At 41.4% G+C, this 18429-nt stretch overlaps 2 protein-coding genes across 2 annotated transcripts in view; both read left to right on the top strand.

Annotated features, from left to right (window-relative positions):
• Positions 1 to 5712: 5712 nt before the first annotated feature.
• Positions 5713 to 18429, top strand: part of LOC136624384 (zinc finger protein OZF-like) — a 126839-nt gene continuing 114122 nt past the window's right edge. Inside the window, exons 1-4 of the mRNA XM_066598352.1 lie at positions 5713 to 5841; positions 6188 to 6367; positions 6457 to 6580; positions 6663 to 6727. Of these exons, the coding sequence (XP_066454449.1) occupies positions 5764 to 5841; positions 6188 to 6367; positions 6457 to 6580; positions 6663 to 6727 (447 nt within the window). The 5' untranslated portion in view covers positions 5713 to 5763. The remainder of the gene's footprint in view (positions 5842 to 6187; positions 6368 to 6456; positions 6581 to 6662; positions 6728 to 18429) is intronic.
• On the top strand, positions 9372 to 16626 carry LOC136624438 (zinc finger protein 300-like). Its single transcript, XM_066598417.1, has 2 exons — positions 9372 to 9606; positions 13836 to 16626. Exons 1-2 carry the CDS (start codon positions 9477 to 9479, stop codon positions 14795 to 14797), a joined length of 1092 nt encoding a protein of 363 aa, XP_066454514.1. The 5' UTR covers positions 9372 to 9476; the 3' UTR covers positions 14798 to 16626.

The following is an 18429-nucleotide window of genomic DNA, read 5'->3' as shown; positions in this document are numbered from 1 at the left end:
TTGAGCATTCAGTTTATTCAGCAGAGTCTCTCTAGGTTTGCTGATAATTACCAGCACCAGCATATACTAACTTCTGATCTGATGTTGCACACAGGTGGATGGGAGCCCTTCTCACCATTCCCTGACTACATATCAGTGCATCATTGTTAGAGTTGAGCGAACATACTCTGGCGAGCTTGATGCTCGTTCGAGTATTAGCATACTCGATGGTGCTCGTTACTCGAACAAGCATCAAATCGCGTTCGACCCCCGCCCCAGCTTTTGGCTCCTCCCCACTGTGACGTGTCTGTTTTGGCCCCTCCCTGCCGCGACACTGTGCGTGTCATTTGAAAATTCTTGGTCTGGCAGGAAGGGGAGAGGTAGAGAGAGGGAGGGAGAGGTAGAGAGAGAGAGAGACCAAGAAAAAAAAAAGCTTGGGACCCTGCGCTCCACATACAAAAATGCTCGAGTCTCCCATTGTAGTCAATGGGGTTCGTTACTCGAGTAGAGCTCTCGAATTTTACAAAAAGCTCGACTCGAATAACGCGGACCCGAGCATTTGGGTGCTCGCTCATCTCTAATCATTATCTCTTGGTTATGCACATGGAGCATTTGCGTATAGAATTTACGTATTATATTATCTTGGTATTTTGCTTTATTATTCACTATTAGTATCCATTATATATTATCCTGTTATTGTACACAGGTGGATGGCAGCTGCTATCATTTATTCTTGACTGTACATCAGAGAAATAGGGTTGTTATTACCTATTTTTCTAGAGAACCTGGGTCTTTATGCATGATCTAGGTGGGGGTGTCAGCAGAATACAATGTTAACTGGCAGCTCCTCATGGAAATAACAGCCTGCAGTCTAGTGATAAATAAAGGTGTTTGCTTTATCTCCAGTAGCTGAACGATGGATTTTAAGCTCACCTTAAAATCATCGTTCAAACAAAAAGTGCACAATGGCCGCATTTACATGTAACGATTGTTGCTCAAATTCGGTCAGTTAACGAATTTTAAACGATAATCGTTGCGTGTAAATGGACCCTTTGTAAATTTTAATTCTGAGGTATGTATAAAAGTGCCGTTGGTCTATATGAAATTGTTGTACTAGATCTTTAAATTCCCTAATTTTTCCTTGTTGGAATAAGTCTGCGATAAAATCCATTCCTTTTTTAGTCCAGGATTTTACATTTCTATCGAGAATGAACATTTCAAGAAGCTCTAATGGGGGTTGGATGGGTAGATATTGTTTGGGTTTTTGAATAGACTCTATCAAGACAAGCCATAAGGAGAATGAGGTTCCCAATGAGAGAGTCTTGGGTAGTGATAGTTGCGGATTTGAGTCCTCTAATTTCTGAACTGCTAGTGCTTTGGGGGGTTTACTACCCTTCTTTTTGACAGTTGATCCATTGAGAATCATTGCATATGACTTTTTTCACCATATTATTTATAATTTATTTAGATGCATGAGCTTTTGATGATATTACTTCATTTACTATCATTTTTTTCCTCTTTATTCTACTTAAAGGTGTTGAAATGATTAGGAGGCAAAGTAATCTGTCTATTCACCCTATCTTCTATTCCTATGTATGCATTACATGACATATTAATGATTATGGCTATTGATTTGTTATAGAAGAACTTTCAGTGACATTTAGCCCTTTTTCTTGCTCTTCTCTGCCTCTCTGTGATTTTGTTTTTTTTCTCAGAAAGTAAATGCAAAATCAGCTAATCTTCCCTGTGCTATTGAAGGAATAAAAGAATGCAGGCTATCTATAAGCAGAGAGATGGTGAAGGAACACTTATCTAACTTACATGAATTCAAGTCTCCAGGTCCAGATAAATTTTATCCTAGGAAACTGAAGGAAGCAGAACCACTTGCCTGAATTTTTAACAATTCCTGGAGAACATGAGAAGTCCCAGAAGATTGGAGAAGGGCAAATGTTGCTCCTATCTTCAAAAAAGGGAAGGAGGTGGATCCAGGAAACTACAGGCCTGTGGGCCTGACTTCTATATTGGGAAAGATCTTTGAACAAATTATTAAACAGCATGTATGCAAGTACTTGAATAAGAATAGAATAATTACCCAGAGCCAGCATGGGTTTGTAACAAACAAGTCATGCCAGACAAATCTAATTTCCTTCTATGACAGATTAACCGACTGGGTTGATTAGGAAAATGTGGTAGATATAGTGTATCTTGACCTTAGTAAATCATTTGACAAAGTATCTCATCCCATCCTTACTGAAAAAAATGACCAAATATGGGATTGACAAGGCAACTGTTAGGAGGATTCACAACTGGCTGAGTGATCGTACTCAAAGAGTGGTCATAAATGGCTGCACATCCAAGTGGAAGAATATCTCACTAAAAAGATATAGAAAAGCTTAGACAGTGGGTGACAATTAATTAAAATAGTATTTAACAAGGAGAAATGCAAAGGATCTGCTAATGATTAGCTTGCAGAAGAGAGGGCTGAGAGGAGCCTTAATAGCTGTCATAGCACAGAGGGATCAGCCCTATTCTCATCTGCACAAGGAAAGACTAGAAGCAATGGGATGAAACTGAAAGGGAGTAGTCACAAATTAGATATTAGATAGTGAGGGTGATCAATGAGTGGAACAGGTTGCCATGGGAGGTCAGAAGTTCTCCTTCAATGGAAGTGTTCAAACAAAGGCTGGAAAAATATCTGTCTGGGGTGATTCAGTGATCCTGCACTGAGCAGGGGGTTGGACCCGATGACCCTGGAGGTCCCTTCCAACTCTACCATTCTATGATTCTATGAATAGATCAGAGACTTACTGAATGACAAAAGGAAAAGCTGCGAGTATATGTAAACAACCATGCCTATTTCTTTAGGCAATCAGCATTTAACATCCAGCAAAAGACTGAAGCTATACCCGAACTTTGCAGATTGATGTCATCCGCAAACTTCTTTCTGCAGTAGAGAGACGCCATACTGAGAATCTGTAAAATAGAAGTATGAAATCCAGCAGCACTTACAATAGACAAATCCCAAAAGGGTGAGGTGGAAAACAATGCACAGCCACTCCGGGAACCAGAACCTTATAGGCACGTGAAAAAAATCACGTCTAATAGAACCAATGGTATGCTATAGAAACGTTCACATGAAGGAATTTTAGATGCGCAAAATACACCTAAGAAAGATAGAACATGCGACTGCAATACACGCATCTAAGGTCTGTGGTGCGTGAAAAGATAGGACCTGAGCTATCTTTGGTGCGTGATGCATGGGAGTTTCCATAGACTCCTATGGGAGCTGAATACCACTCACCACGCACCTCCGGTCCTGTGAATGGACAATTTCACATCTAATTAAGCTCGAGACTCAATAGTTAGAAATCACCCAGTATAGCTGCGATCTTTCAGTGCACCTATACTGCACTAAAACCATGCTTGTCTGAATGAGTCCTCAACAGAAGTCTTCAAACAGAGGTTGGACAAACATCTGTCTGGGATGATTTAGTGAATCCCGCATTGAGCAGGGGGTTGCACCAAATGACCCTGGGGGTTCCTTCCAACTCTACGATTCCATGATTCTATTACTACTGGAAACACTGTGGGGGTCACTTATTACTGGAGCCATTATGGGGATCACTATTACTACTGGGGACACAATAGGGAACCCTATTACTTCTAAGGCCACTATGGGAGTCACTATTATTACTGGGGTCAATATGGGGGTCACTGTTATTATTTGGACCACAATAAGGACCCTATTACAACTGGGACCACTATGGGAGTCACTATACCTACTGGGGCCACTATGAGTGTTATTACTACTGGGACCACAATGGTGGTCCCTATTATTACTGCAGCCACTATAGTGTTCCCTATTATTACTGCAGCTACTATGGGGGTCACTATTACTACTGCAGCCACTATGTGGGTCACTATTATTACTGGGGTTATTATTACTGGGGTCACTACTACTACTGGGGCCACAATTTGGGACCCTATTTCTACCGGGGCCACTGTGTGAGTCACTATTACCACTGTGGAAACTATCGGGGTTATTACTACTGGGGTTACAATGGGGCATTATTACTACTGGGACTAAAATGAGGGTCCCTATTATTACTAGACTCACTATGGGGGCCACTATTACTAATTGGGTTACTTTGAAGACACTATTACTACTGGGACCTATATTAAACGAGGTTCAGTAGCAGCGGCCCAACAGTGGTGTGCAGAGGGGGACATGTCTTTTGCCTTACAAGATAATGGAACATCCCCCAAAATCTTAGATTGTTCCTCTGAATCGAGAATAGTTGGGTATGATAACCACCCATTACCAAGTCTATTCTGTTCAGTTTTGTTTATAGGAGCAATAAAAGTAACAGCAGTGTCAGATCCGTCCTATGCTGGACAACAACATGGCCGACAGACCCGATTGACTATAATTAATCAGATTTCCATCATGGTGTCTGCCATTTTTGGCAATACAATGGCGCTGTATATTGTTCTGGTAAATTTATCAGAATCTGTGATGGAAACTCCTAATAAACCTCCAACACAGATGAGAACGAAGCCTTACGTAGTTCAATTACCGGCCTAGAAGACAGTCCATGAGTGTTACTGCTTAGTAATAGTAATGCCCCACTAATATAATATGGCCTTATTATGGACATTTCGTCTTTCTTTAAATCTGTGTTGGGAGCCTCCATCACTGATTCCAACCATAAAGCCATTAGTCATTGACACTGTTGGGTGGTATTCATGATGAGTTTTCTCCCAGTTTGCCTTCCATTTTCTGTTCCTAAGACTGAACTGGTAAATGGAATGACTGATGCAGCCATGAATGGAGCCTTACCTTCTGTATACACAGGTGTGATAGAGGCTTCATTCTGCGGGTTGGTTATAAGATTACAACTTATATAAAAGAATATCAGAATCCCGGAGGACACAAGCTTCATGATGAGGGTTGGCAAGTTTCTGCTTCCACCTTCACCAGGGATCAAATCTGCATTCTAAAGGATGAGGGAAGTTTTACATCTGTATCTCTAGTTTACAGAACAGAGGACAGTGAGCATTTTTGAGAAAGCAGGGGGTTCAAACCAACTTGATTATGTTTGGTATTGCGGCTTAGATCCATTCATTTCAGTGGACCTGAGCCACAATACCAGACCCAACCCGTGGGCCGGCACAGCTCTGTTATTGGAGGGAAGCAGCCATGTTTCTCTAAACCTGGACAATTCCAATAAAGACGCAGCCACGCAGGGCAGATTATCCACAGGGGGTTTTCTAATGATTGTACCACAAAGTCAGCGACTAATCGTGACTAATCTGCGGCAGAATCCACATGTGTTATATGCGGAATCTATCAAGACAGTTGGTGTCGCACCTTGACTTCCCTTTATTGTTGAAGCTCCAAGATGATCCGTATGTATTATTAACTCTTGTGATGCCAGGTGAGAGAACTTGGGAAGTCGCTGTCTGACCTCTAGATTTACTGCTTTATACTGATCTCACCATTGTGGCCCCTGATTTGCTGTTGTGCAGATGTGACATGCTTTGATCCCCAACATGGAGGAATGGCCTTGATAAACTACTTAACTACTGTTCCAATCTGTATAAAAAGAGAGAACAGAAGGTCTACACTTTATTCTTTCTTCACCAGCTTCCCCTTATTATCTCCAGTAATTGTTTTATTACAGGGGGTTTTGTATGATGGTACATTGTCTCATCTTCTTCCCATTCAGGATCCTCGGCTGATATCTTCTATATCAGATAATTTTCTTGATTGACCCGACAAGGATGGATAGGAAGAGGGACAAGATGGCGGAGAGTATATTCAACCTCACCCTAGAGATACTCTTCCAGCTTACAGGAGAGGTGAGAGATTCTGGGGATTTACGTCACGCTACATCATTCTTATCTATATCAGTCTCTGGTCACATCTACGGCAGAGGATTTACTGCAGATGCATCATAAATGCTGCGAAAAATCGAGGCAGATGCCTAGTATAAGCCAAGGTCGTTTGTCGAGTACCACTGATGTCTGTTGAGTAACAGAACCAGCACTCTGTCAATTTTGTTTTTCCTCTATGATGGGGTAGAACAACAAAAATGATTAATACAGATATGAACAGAACCTTAATAACAGATGGATATGCTTGGAGACATGAAGGACTCTGCAAATGTCTGTAATGATATTTATGGATGTATCTCCCCATAAACAGGATTACACGGTAGTGAAGAAGACTTCTAGTGATGGCTGTCAGGCCCCGGTGTCTGATGGATGGGGAAGACCCCTGAGCCCAATCACAGGGCCACCACCTTACCCCCTCATACTGGAGGAGATCAGTGAGCAGAAGATCCTAGAACTCACCAACAAGATGATTGAGCTGCTGACTGGAGAGGTGACGCTGCTGGGAATGCTGGGACATTATACAGTAACGTTATGGCGGTATAACGTGTCGGGGTGATGACGGTATCATTGTGTTGTCAGGTTCCTATAAGGTGTCAGGACGTCACTGTCTATTTCTCCATGGAGGAGTGGGAGTATTTAGAAGGACACAAGGATCTGTACAAGGACGCCATGATGGAGGACCACCAGCCCCTCCCATTACCAGGTAATAGACGGGACTAAATCCACCTGGCCTTTATTATGTGTATGTAGAGAATGAATTCAGTCACTGTCTGTATTTTCTACAGGGAGATCCAGTAAGAGAACAGCAGCGGAGAGATGTCCCCATCCTCTTCTTCCACAGGATGATCAGGTAGATCGAGAGAAGGTCTCATGAAATCTCCCCTCTGGTCTGTAGGATAGCTGGGGAGGTCTTGTGTTTAGTCTTATAATATGATTGATACTTGTGTAATGAGAAAGCTGGAGATGGCAGGATTACAGCCGACTGAAGAAATTAAATCGCCACATCTTACCACTTTTTTTTTTTATCCTGAAGACTTCTGATTGGAATAAAGAAGCATCAGATGGCCAAGCTCTCAAAAAAGCATGACATAGTAATTATGGGAGATTTTAACTATCCATACATTTGCTGGGAATCTCTCTCAGGTAAAAGTAATGGGTCCAACAAATTATTATCCGCTCTTGCTGACAACTTTATCTTCCAAAAGATCGAAGAGAAAACAAGGGGATCTGCTATCTTGGACCTAATTCTTACCAACAGGGAGGAAATGGTTGAGGAAGTAAGGGTGGCTGGGTCCTTAGGAGGCAGTGATCATGCTATCCTTGAATTTTGGATAAAAATGAGAGAAAAGATCTGAGAAAACTCAGACCTCAAGATTGGATTTCAGAAAGGCAGATTTCAATGAACTCAGAAAGATGGTAGGAAGAATCCAATGGCTGGATACCCTTAAGGACAGAAACGTCCAAGAAGGTTGGGAAATATTGCGAAATGAGATTCTCAAAGCACAATCATTAACAATCCCTAAAAGAAGGAAGAATAAGAAGCATTTAAAGAAGCCGGGATAAATGAACACAGAACTTGCACACATGTTAAAAACGAAGAAAAATATGTTTATGAAATGGAAAGAGGTGGGGAATATCTAAAGAAGAATAAAATGCTGTCTGCAGAAACTGTAGGGCAAGTGTAAGAAAAGCCAAAGCTAATATTGAATTGAGGCTTGCAACAGAGGCCAAAACAATTAAAAAGGATTTTGGGGGGTATGTCAAAAGCAAAATAAAAGTCAAAGATGCTATTGGATGGTTGCAAGATGAAAATGGTGAATTGGTTAAGAATGATGTTGAGAAGGCCGAACTTTTAAATTCCTATTTAGTATCTGTTTTCTCTCAGAAAGTAGATGGAACATCAACTGATCTTACCTGTGCTATTGGGGGAATAAAAGAATGCAGGCTAGCTGTAAGCAGAGAGATGGCGAGGGAACACTTCGTTAACTTAAATGAATTCAAGTCTCAAGGTCCAGATGAATTACATCCTAGGATACTAAAGGAAGCAGTGATGGTAATTGATGAACCCATCGCCATATTCTTTGAAAATTCCTGGAGAACAGGAATTCCTATCTTCAAAAAAGGGAAGAAGGTGGAACCAGGAAACTACAGGCCTGTGAGCCTGACTTCTATACCAGGAAAGATCTTTGAAAAAATTATTAAACAGCAATGTATGCAAGTACTTGGATGAAAATGGAGTAATTAACCAGAGCCAGCATGGGTTTGTAAAAACAAGTCATGCCAGACTAATCTAATTTCCTCCTATGACTGTATCACTGACTGGGTTGATCAGGGAAATGCGGTGGATATAGTTTATCTTGACCTTAGTAAAGCATTTGACAAAGTATCTCATACTATACTTATTGAAAAAATGACCAAATATGGGAATGACAAGGCAACTGTTAGATGGATTCACAACTGGCTCAAAGAGTAGTCATAAATGGCTGCACATCTAAGTGGAAGAATGTATCAAGTGGGGTACCACAAGGCTCTGTTCTAGGACCAGTGTTCGTCAACATTTTCATAAATGATTTGGAGGAGGGAATTAATAGGAAACTGATCAAATTTGCTGATGACACAAAGCTAGGAGGAAGAGAGAGAGAATATTCAAAAAGATCTAGAAAAGCTTGCACATTGGGCAGCGACTAACAGAATGGTATTTAAAAAGGAGAAATGGAAAGTCCTACATCTGCGCAAGAAAAATGTAGAAAGCACATACAGAATGGGAGGAATTGAGCTAAGCAACAGCACATGAGAAAAAGACGAGTATACTAATAGATCATAGACTGAACATGAGTCAACAATGTGATGCAGCAGAAAAAAAAGCTAACACAATTCTGGGATGTATTCAGAGAAGCATAGTCTAGATCACGTGAGGTCATTATCCCCCTCTACTCTTTCTTAGTCAGATCTCATCTGGAATACTGTGTCCAGGTCTGGGTACCCCACTTTAAAAAAAGATAGACAAACTGGAGCAAGTTCAGAGAAGAGTTACCAAGATGGTGAGCGGTCTGCAAATCATGTCCTATGAAGAACGGTTAAAGGATCTGGGAATGTTTAGCTTGCAAAAAAGATGGCTTAGAGGAGACTTAATAGCGGTCTACAAATATCTGAAGGGCTGTCACACTGCAGAGGGATCAGCCATATTCTCATTTGCTCAAGGAAAGACTAGAAGCAATGGGATGAAACTGAAAGGGAGGAGACAGAAATTAGATATTAGAAAAAACTTTCTGACAGTGTGGGTGATCAATGAGTGGAACAGGTTACAACGGGAGGTGGTGAGTTCTCCTTCAATGGAAGTGTTCAAACAAAGGCTGGACAAATATCTGTCTGGGATGATTTAGTAAATTCTGCACTAAGCAAGGGGTTGGACCTGATGACCCTGGAGGTCCCCTGCAACTCTACCATTCTATGATTAAGCAGCAGGTTGGAGTTATACAGGAGACCTGCAGCTATTTGGCCCAGATCACTACTGCTGTCACGTCATTCCGGCTCCTCATACTAATTAATGACCTTTTCTGGCCATATAAAACCTTCCACACGACTTCTCCAACTGTGTGATGACTTTTACAATATTTATTTCACAGCTGGTGAATCCGGATGAAGATCTGATCCACATTGATGCTACAGAGACACATGTGAGGAGGGATCAGTCGTGTAAGGAGGAGACTCCTACAGATAACCCCCCAGGTGAGACTACATGTAGAGAAGAAAGTGTGTTGTCGGGGTTTTCAGCTGCCTATTCCCTTATTCAGCCAAAATACATAATAAAGTGTAACTGCTGTTTAAAGCTTTTCTTATTTTTATATATATATATATATATATATAAAGGCAATTTCAAGCATTTTTTCAATATATTCTGCTCAAAAAAATTGCGGGAACGTTTCAATCACACATCAGATCTGGATGATCTCCATTGTCTGCAGACTTTTTCACGTCTGTCACATGTGCTTATTGAAGCAACTCTTATCTGTGAAGAGAACGGGGTGCCAATGGCCGAGCTGCCAATTCTGGGGTCTCTGGCGAATGCTGCTTAAGCTGCATGATGCTGGGATGTGAGCTAAGCTTCCCCTACAGGATGTCGGGCCCTCTCATGGAGTCTGTTTCGGACAGTTTGGTCTGTAGTCTGCTGGATGTCATTTTGTAGGGTTCTGGTGGTGCTTCTTCTGTTCCTCCTTGCACAAAGGAGCAGATCCCTGTTACATTTGTGAGGGAAAATGAGCACCGGGCCCACACAAACGTGAGCCAGAAGGATTGGGAACACCAGGTGAACTCCCACAGATAAGCACCTTTCCCTATCTTCTACTAGGGTTAGTGACACAGACCTCGCTGAGCGGGGACATTGCACCAATAAAGGGCGACCCAGCGGTCTTCGGATCTAAGCCCCAGCTGCTCCTAGAACACACGCACCCTTGCTGGTAAACATGTCCATGCCACTAGTGACAGGGAAAACTGGACAGGGTAAGAAGACACACAGAGCCAGAATCACGCCATACATCAGCCAAAATGCAAACACTAGTAGCAGATGTTAACACTATAAATACCAGGTATTAGTTGACATTTTGATCAAAATATGGAAGCTAGCGGGCCACTACATGGCTCCTGGCAATACTGCTAGTCCCTACACTAACCAGGAGTTCGGCGACACAACCAAACAAACACGAAAAAACAAAACTTTTCTTGCAGCCACCACATCTAGCACCTGCTCATACCACACACACACACAGAATGAGAGTAGAGAAAGCTGAGCACACCCACACCTGGGAAGACAGCTTTATGTGTACTGAAACAGAGTGATTGACTGGCTTGCTGACACACACACACACACACACAGCCAGCACAATCCACACACCTGAGCAAGAAAGCTGCAGATCATCTGTAGTACCACAGATCCCAGGAGACAGACTTAACAATACCATTCCTGATGCTGTGGATAGTGAGTTCAGGATGGTCCTTCACTGTTTGCCTGTAGGCTGCAGCGTCCATAAATCAGTCAACTGTTTTGTATTAATCCTGGAATATACAGCAATAGTTTTATTTCCTCTTAGTCTTTTGATACAGCCGCTGTGTAAGGGAACAATGAAAATAAAGGATTCTGTATAGCCAGTATTTCATATGGGTATTGCTTAAAGGGGTTGTCCCGCGAAACAAAGTGGGGTTATACACTTCTGTATGGCCATATTAATGCACTTTGTAATGTACATCGTGCATTAATTATGAGCCATACAGAAGTTATTCACTTACCTGCTCCGTTGCTAGCGTCCTCGTCTCCATGGTGCCGTCTATTTTCAGCGTCTAATCTCCCGATTAGACTCGCTTGCGCAGTCCGGTCTTCTCTGTGTTGAATGGGGCGCTCGTGCCGGAGAGCTGCTCCTCGTAGCTCCGCCCCGTCACGTGTGCCGATTCCAGCCAATCAGGAGGCTGGAATCGGCAATGGACCGCACAGAAGACCTGCAGTCCACCGAGGGTGAAGATCCCAGTGGCCATCTTCACAAGGTAAGTAAGAAGTCACCGGAGCGCGGGGATTCGGGTAAGTACTACCCGGTTTTTTTTTTTTATCCCTGCATCGGGTTTGTCTCGTGCCGAACGGGGGGGCTATTGGAAAAAAAAAAAAAAAACGTTTCGGCGCGGGACAACCCCTTTAAGCCATAAAATTATAAAAGAAAAACACATAAAACTTATCATAAACCTGGCTGCCTACCTAACCTCCAAAATTCCCAGGCCCCCCAGTCTCCCATCCCGAAAGCAGAAGGAGGGACCTAAAGCCAGTCAACCCAGACTTTATCAAACTTTTGTGAACATTTGCAGGAATTATATAGTATTTTACAGCATGAAACATATGAGTTTACGAGCTCCAGCCAAAGATTTATAGATGGGGTATCCGTAGATTTCTATGTCATAAGGACAACTTTATGTGCACAGAATCAAAGTATATGAAAAGTAATAATTTCTAAGAGCCTAACGCTAATGAGTCTACGATTCCCAACAGAGACATCTAGGGGGATAGGATTCTGTGAAACCCCAAATGAATATGCAGGACCCCTGACCAAAAGGAACATACCTTGCTACATAACCACATCATATGCATGAAAGTACCTTGTTCAACTTGAAAGCAAAAACACATTATCTGCCAGCTTGAACACTTTGAATCCCACAGGGGTATAGTATAATCTGTAGAGACATCGAATTAACGTGTCCTAAGCACTAACTACTGAGGAGAAGTAGCTATCGGATACCTCCGCTCAATCTGCCTCCATTAACTCCAGTGCAGCTAGGATCCATTTATAATATACATTCGCTAAGGGTCAAGCTGCCATGGACTGCAAAAGTGAATAGATGTTAGTAAAGGGTTTAGCTAAGTCTTGGGTACGAAAGAGACTCTCCAACTCTGACATATTCTTTGAAACATATAAAGACCCAAACTCAGCCAGCACAGCGTGGCAAAACTGTAAGTACCCAGAAGACCCTGTATTAGGTATTTGAAGATGTCTCTAAAATCAGCAAAAGTAAGAAATCCTGAGGGTTCACAAAAATATGCTAAAGGTACTTAACCTCAGAAGATGCCCAGTATCTACCACTGTCAAAAACATAGTGGGGCTTTAGGAAAAAGGGAACTAGTAGTAGATGCCAACTTGGCAAGTGCAATACTCCATGCATTAACACCACTCATACAGGTGATAATAGGGCATCCTTAGGCAATCTGTAACAAAACAAAATATTGGCAAGCCCCTAATATGGCCCGCACATCTCACCATAGAGGGAAGTGGCAGCATTTGCTATAATCTATGTAAAGCCACCAATATGCAAACACTAGCTGAGAAGCCAGATGATAATAATACAAGTTGGGGCTGGCAAACTTGTATTTGGCCCTAAATATCTAGACCTCCCTGTCTAACACTAGAATTTGTGAAGATATTTACCCCAAACAAGTAACTAAGAAATAGTGGCCTACTTTTGAATAATATTCAACACCACACTAACCCACCATAGTGGTGGAACTTGTTTGGGAGTCATTACAGAAATTGAACATACATATAGAGACACAGGAGAAGTTGTGAAATATGCAAATAGCAATTGGCAATAGACAGGGTCAGGGTTAGTCAGCTTGGAGGGCTATTCCTGGGAACAGCTCGTAGGGCAGAACATCCACCAGGGAGGGGAAAGACCTAGTGGACGCCCCATCAACAACACACAATTTAGCTGGGAATAATGCATAATTGTTGGCCTACTCCCAAAGCTTTGTGCGAAACTTGTTGAATTGAATCTGCTATGCCTGGGGGGTAGAAGACTACTTTGGAGCCATTATAAAGCATATCCCCTTGGAGCCAGACTGCACGGAGGATAGCATCCCTATAATAGAGAAATTTAGTTTGCAACAGTCTTGGGGAACCCACCGGTAGAGCCGGGTGAGCAGGAACCCTTTGGACACATTAAATAGCAAAAACGGGGAGAAAGTAGAGGGGTCAAGCAATTTTTTTTCACCATGCTTTAAGAAACATCAACTCCCTCCACTTTTTCTGGAAGGCCATAAAGCAAATAATATTTTACCGCAGGCGATTCGCAAAATCCTCAGCTCTATCCATAGAAGCTAGCATTTGCCTGTGATAATTGTCCAGTTGCGATGGTATATGGCAGTATGTGTCCTCTAGTCTTTCCATCTTTCCATTTCAGCAGTATGTTCACAAAGTTTCTGCATATCATGTTTAACCATGGTGAAATCTTGCCTGTAGAGATGAAAAAAATATTAGGTGGTCTATAAATGATTATACCTATTATTAATGGGAAACCCCCTTCTATTGAATGAATTTTGCCATATACATCAAGCTTTCCATGGACATTTTATATAGAAATCTAATAAAATATTAATGTAATTGTAATGTTGTATTCGAAATTATAAAATCCTTTTTTTTTGTTGGCAGATAATGGCACCAGGATCTCAGAAGGATATCTGATATCTTTAGATTGTAAAGCAGAAGATCATGATTTCATTCAAGATACATATGAAGAGCCTGCCATTATCCCATATATACCCTCAGCCCTTCACAGGAAAGATCTGTCATCTGATCTATCATATGATTCATGTTCTGAATATGGGAAATGTTTGGATCAGAAACCATATCTAGTTACACATCAGATAATTCACACAGGGGAGAAACCATATCCATGCTCAGAATGTGGGAAATGTTTTAACGAAAAATCAAATCTTGTTGATCATCAGAGAATTCAGACAGAGGAGAAGCCATTTTCATGTTCAGAATGTGGGAAATGTTTTAAACTGCATTTTCTTCTTGTTAGACATCAGAGAAGTCACACAGGGGAGAAGCCATATTCATGTTCAGAATGTGGGAAATCTTATTACTACAATTCGCGGCTTGATAAACATCAGAGAATTCATTCAGGGCAGAAACCATATTCATGTTCAGAATGTGGGAAATCTTTTAAGTTGAAATCACTTCTTGTTAGACATCAGATAATTCACACCAATGAGAAACCATTTTCATGTTCAGAATGTGGGAAATGTTTTAATCAGAAATCATTGCTTGTTAGACATCGGATAATTCACACCAGTGAGAAGCCATTTTCATGTTCAGAATGTGGGAAATGTTTTAACAAAAAATTCAATCTTGTTGAACATCAGCGAATTCACACAGGTGAGAAGCCATTTTCATGTTCAGAATGTGGGAAATGTTTTATTCAGAAATCAAACCTTGTTAGACATCAAAAAAGTCACACAGGTGAGAAAGTGTATTCATGTTCTGAATGTGGAAAATATTTTACAGCTAAATCAAATCTTATTGACCATCAAAAAACTCACACAGGGAGGGGCCATATTAATGTTTTGAATTTGGTAAATGTTTCACCCACAAATCAAATTTTATAGGGCATCAAATAACGCAACAGGGAAGAGGTCACTTTCTTTTCTTTTTTTGGGTATTCTTCTTAAATGATAAATAGTAAAAGAAAATTCTACATTAATCCCTTCCTGAAACGTGCTGTATATGGATACCACAGTGGGACAGTGGCCTCTGCATCCCCCCATACATGTATGGTGCTGCTTAACAGGGGCTCAGAACTTGACCCTCCCTCTCTCCCTCCCTCCCTCGTAACTAGAGTGACATCATGGCTATGACTGACAACTGTGGTACTGCTGCAGCTGTCGACATGGAGCCTAGCTTCAGTCCCAGTGATTAAACCATATAGTTGTCACTGTCAATGCAGACAGTGGTAACTAAGGGATTTGTAGAAGGATTGTTTCCCTCATTGGGACAGTAGCCTTTGCATCGCCCCATACATGTATGGCATTGGTTATCAGTGACTTAAAAGCTGAGTCCCCCTGTAACTCGAGTACGATCATGGCTGTAACTGACAGCTGCTGTCCCGCTACAGCTGTTGGGAGCAAGTCTCGGTTCAGTCCTGGCAATTTAACCCTATAGATAAACCCAATAGATTATTCAAATAATGGCCTCTGGATCTACCATGTACAGTGGCCTAGTGTTGTCCATTTCTTAAGTCATGCAGTTTATTATCTCAAGCTTTCACTGAAAGGAAAGACTATAACTATCAGTGAATAAAGTGAAAGCTTGAGACAATAAACTGCATGACTTAAGTAGTGCAGTGTATTATCTAGGTCAGTGTTCCCCAACTCCAGTCCTCAGGGACCGCCAACAGGTCATGTTTTCAGGATTTCCTCAGTGTTGCACAGGTGATGTCATTATGGTCAGTGCCTCAGACATTGCCACAGGTGTTCTTACCATAGGATATCCTGAAAACATGACCTGTTGGTGGTCCCTGAAGACTGGAGTTGGGGACCCCTGATCTAGGTGATAACTTCTTCAAATGCCCTTGTGGGCTATAAAAGGGTGCTTTTACATAGGACAATCTGATGGGCAGAGATGCCTGACAGGCTGTCCCGGCGATTAATTGTTCCTGTGCTTTTGCCCAAGAATGAACATCACTGACTGAATAGAGGCGGAGCAGGCCAGTGATCGTCCCTGTCTGCTGGCCCCCATTCATAGTAAGCAGTCAGATGTTCATAACTGAATGACTGCCTGTTGACACGGAATGATATGTTGTTCAGCTTCATGTATGCAGAAACCTAATAATGAACAAGAAGTGAACAATTTCTCATTCGTCATACATTTACTCTGAAGGATAATCATTCAGATTCTCACTGGATCGTGGGATTTCGAATGATCATGATTCCGTATAAAAACTTCTTAAATGTGGGAAAAAAATAACTAAAAATGTTTTCACGTAAAAATGAGAGTCAGGGAAAGTATAAGTATTGCCATTTTTCCAATAAAACATGATTTAGAATGGGAAAAAAAGTTAAAAAAAAAAAAAAGAAAAACCTCCTACAAATCTGGTATTGCATGTTCATAACAGCCCTTACTATAAAATGATTATATTAACCTACTCATGCGGTGCACACTGTAAAGAAAAAAAACTGTGAGAATCGGCTATTCTGTAAGAAGGAACATTAGTTTCATCACTACTCAACAATGCACTGCATGTTTACAACATTCATGTCACCGTACCGAAATTGTGTTCTAACTAGAGATGAGCGAGCATACTCGCTAAGGACAATTACTCGATCGAACATTGTCCTTAGCGAGTATCTCCCCGCTCGGAAGATAAGGTTCGGGTGCCGGAGGGGGTGACAGGTGAGTTGTGGCAGTGAGCAGGGGGAAGCGGGGGGAGAGAGGGAGAAAAAGATCTCCCCGCTCTCCCCCGCCGCTCCCCGCCCACAGCCGGCAGCCGAATCTTTGCTCCCGAGCGGGCAGGTACTCGCTAAGGGCAATGCTCGATCGAGTAATTGTCCTTAGCGAGTATGCTCGCTCATCTCTAGTTCTAACGCAACAAATACGGCAACTTTTTAATTCTTTCTTTACTGTAAAATCCCCCAAAAAAATTTGAAAAAAAAAAGATATATGCAGTCCAGAATGGTGCAAATGAAATTATCATCCCATCCCACAGAAAATATGCCCTCACACAGCCAAAATAAGAAAAAATGTACACTCTTAATACTGCAGTTCGAAAAAAAAATAATTTTCTATTAAAAAATGTTTTTATTCCGCAAAAGTATTAAAATCTAAAAAAAACTACCAAAAAACTTTACATTTAATATTGCCATAATCATAATGACCCACAGAATAAGGATAACCTTAATTTACTACAGGCTGACTGGCATTATTAAACCCTTCCCCCTGCAGCCAGTTTTAGCCTTTTCTGACCAGGCCCATTTTCCAAATCTTATAATCACATAGGCATTTGTAAAAATACCGCATTTTAAATGTGGCGTTTTACGGCGTTTTTAGAATGGCGTTTTTAAACACGTTCAGGGTTTTTAATGGACGCCATTGTTGCAATGAGTTGTTTTAGTGCCCGTTGGAAACACTTCGCTAAAACGCTAGTCTGAGAAGCCCCATTAAAGTCAATAGAGGCTCAGTACAGCGTTTTTTCAGGCATTTCAAACGCCCACTAAACGCTGTAAAAAATTTTTAAAAACCTGTGTGAGATCCACCAAAGGCCAACTTCTCACAGGCGAGCTTGGTATGGGGCTGTGAATCCTGCACCCACTTTGCGCTCCTCACCATATCAAATCCTTGGGGATGCGGGGCGCTTTCATGCCACAATAGTCTTGCATCACTTTGGTTATGAAGGGAATCCCCGCCGCGGCTGTCACACGGGATCACAGAATTTCTCCCATTGCTTTCAACTGGGCCAGCGCTGCTGCCGCCGGCCCTATTGCAAACAATGGGGCTGCGATGCAAGAACACGCAGCCAGATAGAACATTGTTTCCCGTATAGCATCCCGGTGCCATGCAGGAAAACCTCACATATCTGTATGAACACATTCAGATGAACGGGGTTCATATTTGTGCTTCTCGCAACCCACAAATCATGTGCGATTTTCTCGCCCATGTGAAGCCAACCTAAGTGGTAGTAACTTTAGAATGCTTTTACTTATGTAAGGAATTCAGAGTTTTTTTCATGTCTTTTGTGTTTATTGTTACTGCTGAATTTTCCTCGGTATATCATGCATTTATTTAGAATAATATTCCAAAAGTTACAGAAATTTTTTTAAACATTTTTGAAATTTTTACATTTTGAATATTTCTGCTTATAAGACAGATAATTAATCACACCACGCAAAAAAAACCTAATAAGGAACATTCCCCATATATGCGCTGGGTGTTGGTACCATTTTGAAAGCGTCCTTTTTAAAAAAAAAAAAAAACTTTTTGGGCGCCACAAAGAGTGAACGTATAGGGGCAATTTTTTGTAATTTGGATGAAAAAGGGACCAACTCAGTTCTGAAGTGACTTTGAGAGGCCGATCTATTAGAAACTCCATAAATGATCCCATTTTAAAATGTTCACCCCTCAAATTTTTCAAATTCTGTTAACCCTTTTAGGTGAAAAAATTTAATTTTTTTTCTTGCAGCTTTCTTATTTAAATTATTTTTTTCTGTAACTGCAGGAGTGAGCAGATAAACAAAACTCTATATTT

Source organism: Eleutherodactylus coqui, chromosome 4 (genome assembly GCF_035609145.1).
Source record: "Eleutherodactylus coqui strain aEleCoq1 chromosome 4, aEleCoq1.hap1, whole genome shotgun sequence".
Lineage (NCBI taxonomy): Eukaryota > Metazoa > Chordata > Amphibia > Anura > Eleutherodactylidae > Eleutherodactylus > Eleutherodactylus coqui.
This window is presented reverse-complemented; position numbering and strand designations above follow the sequence as displayed.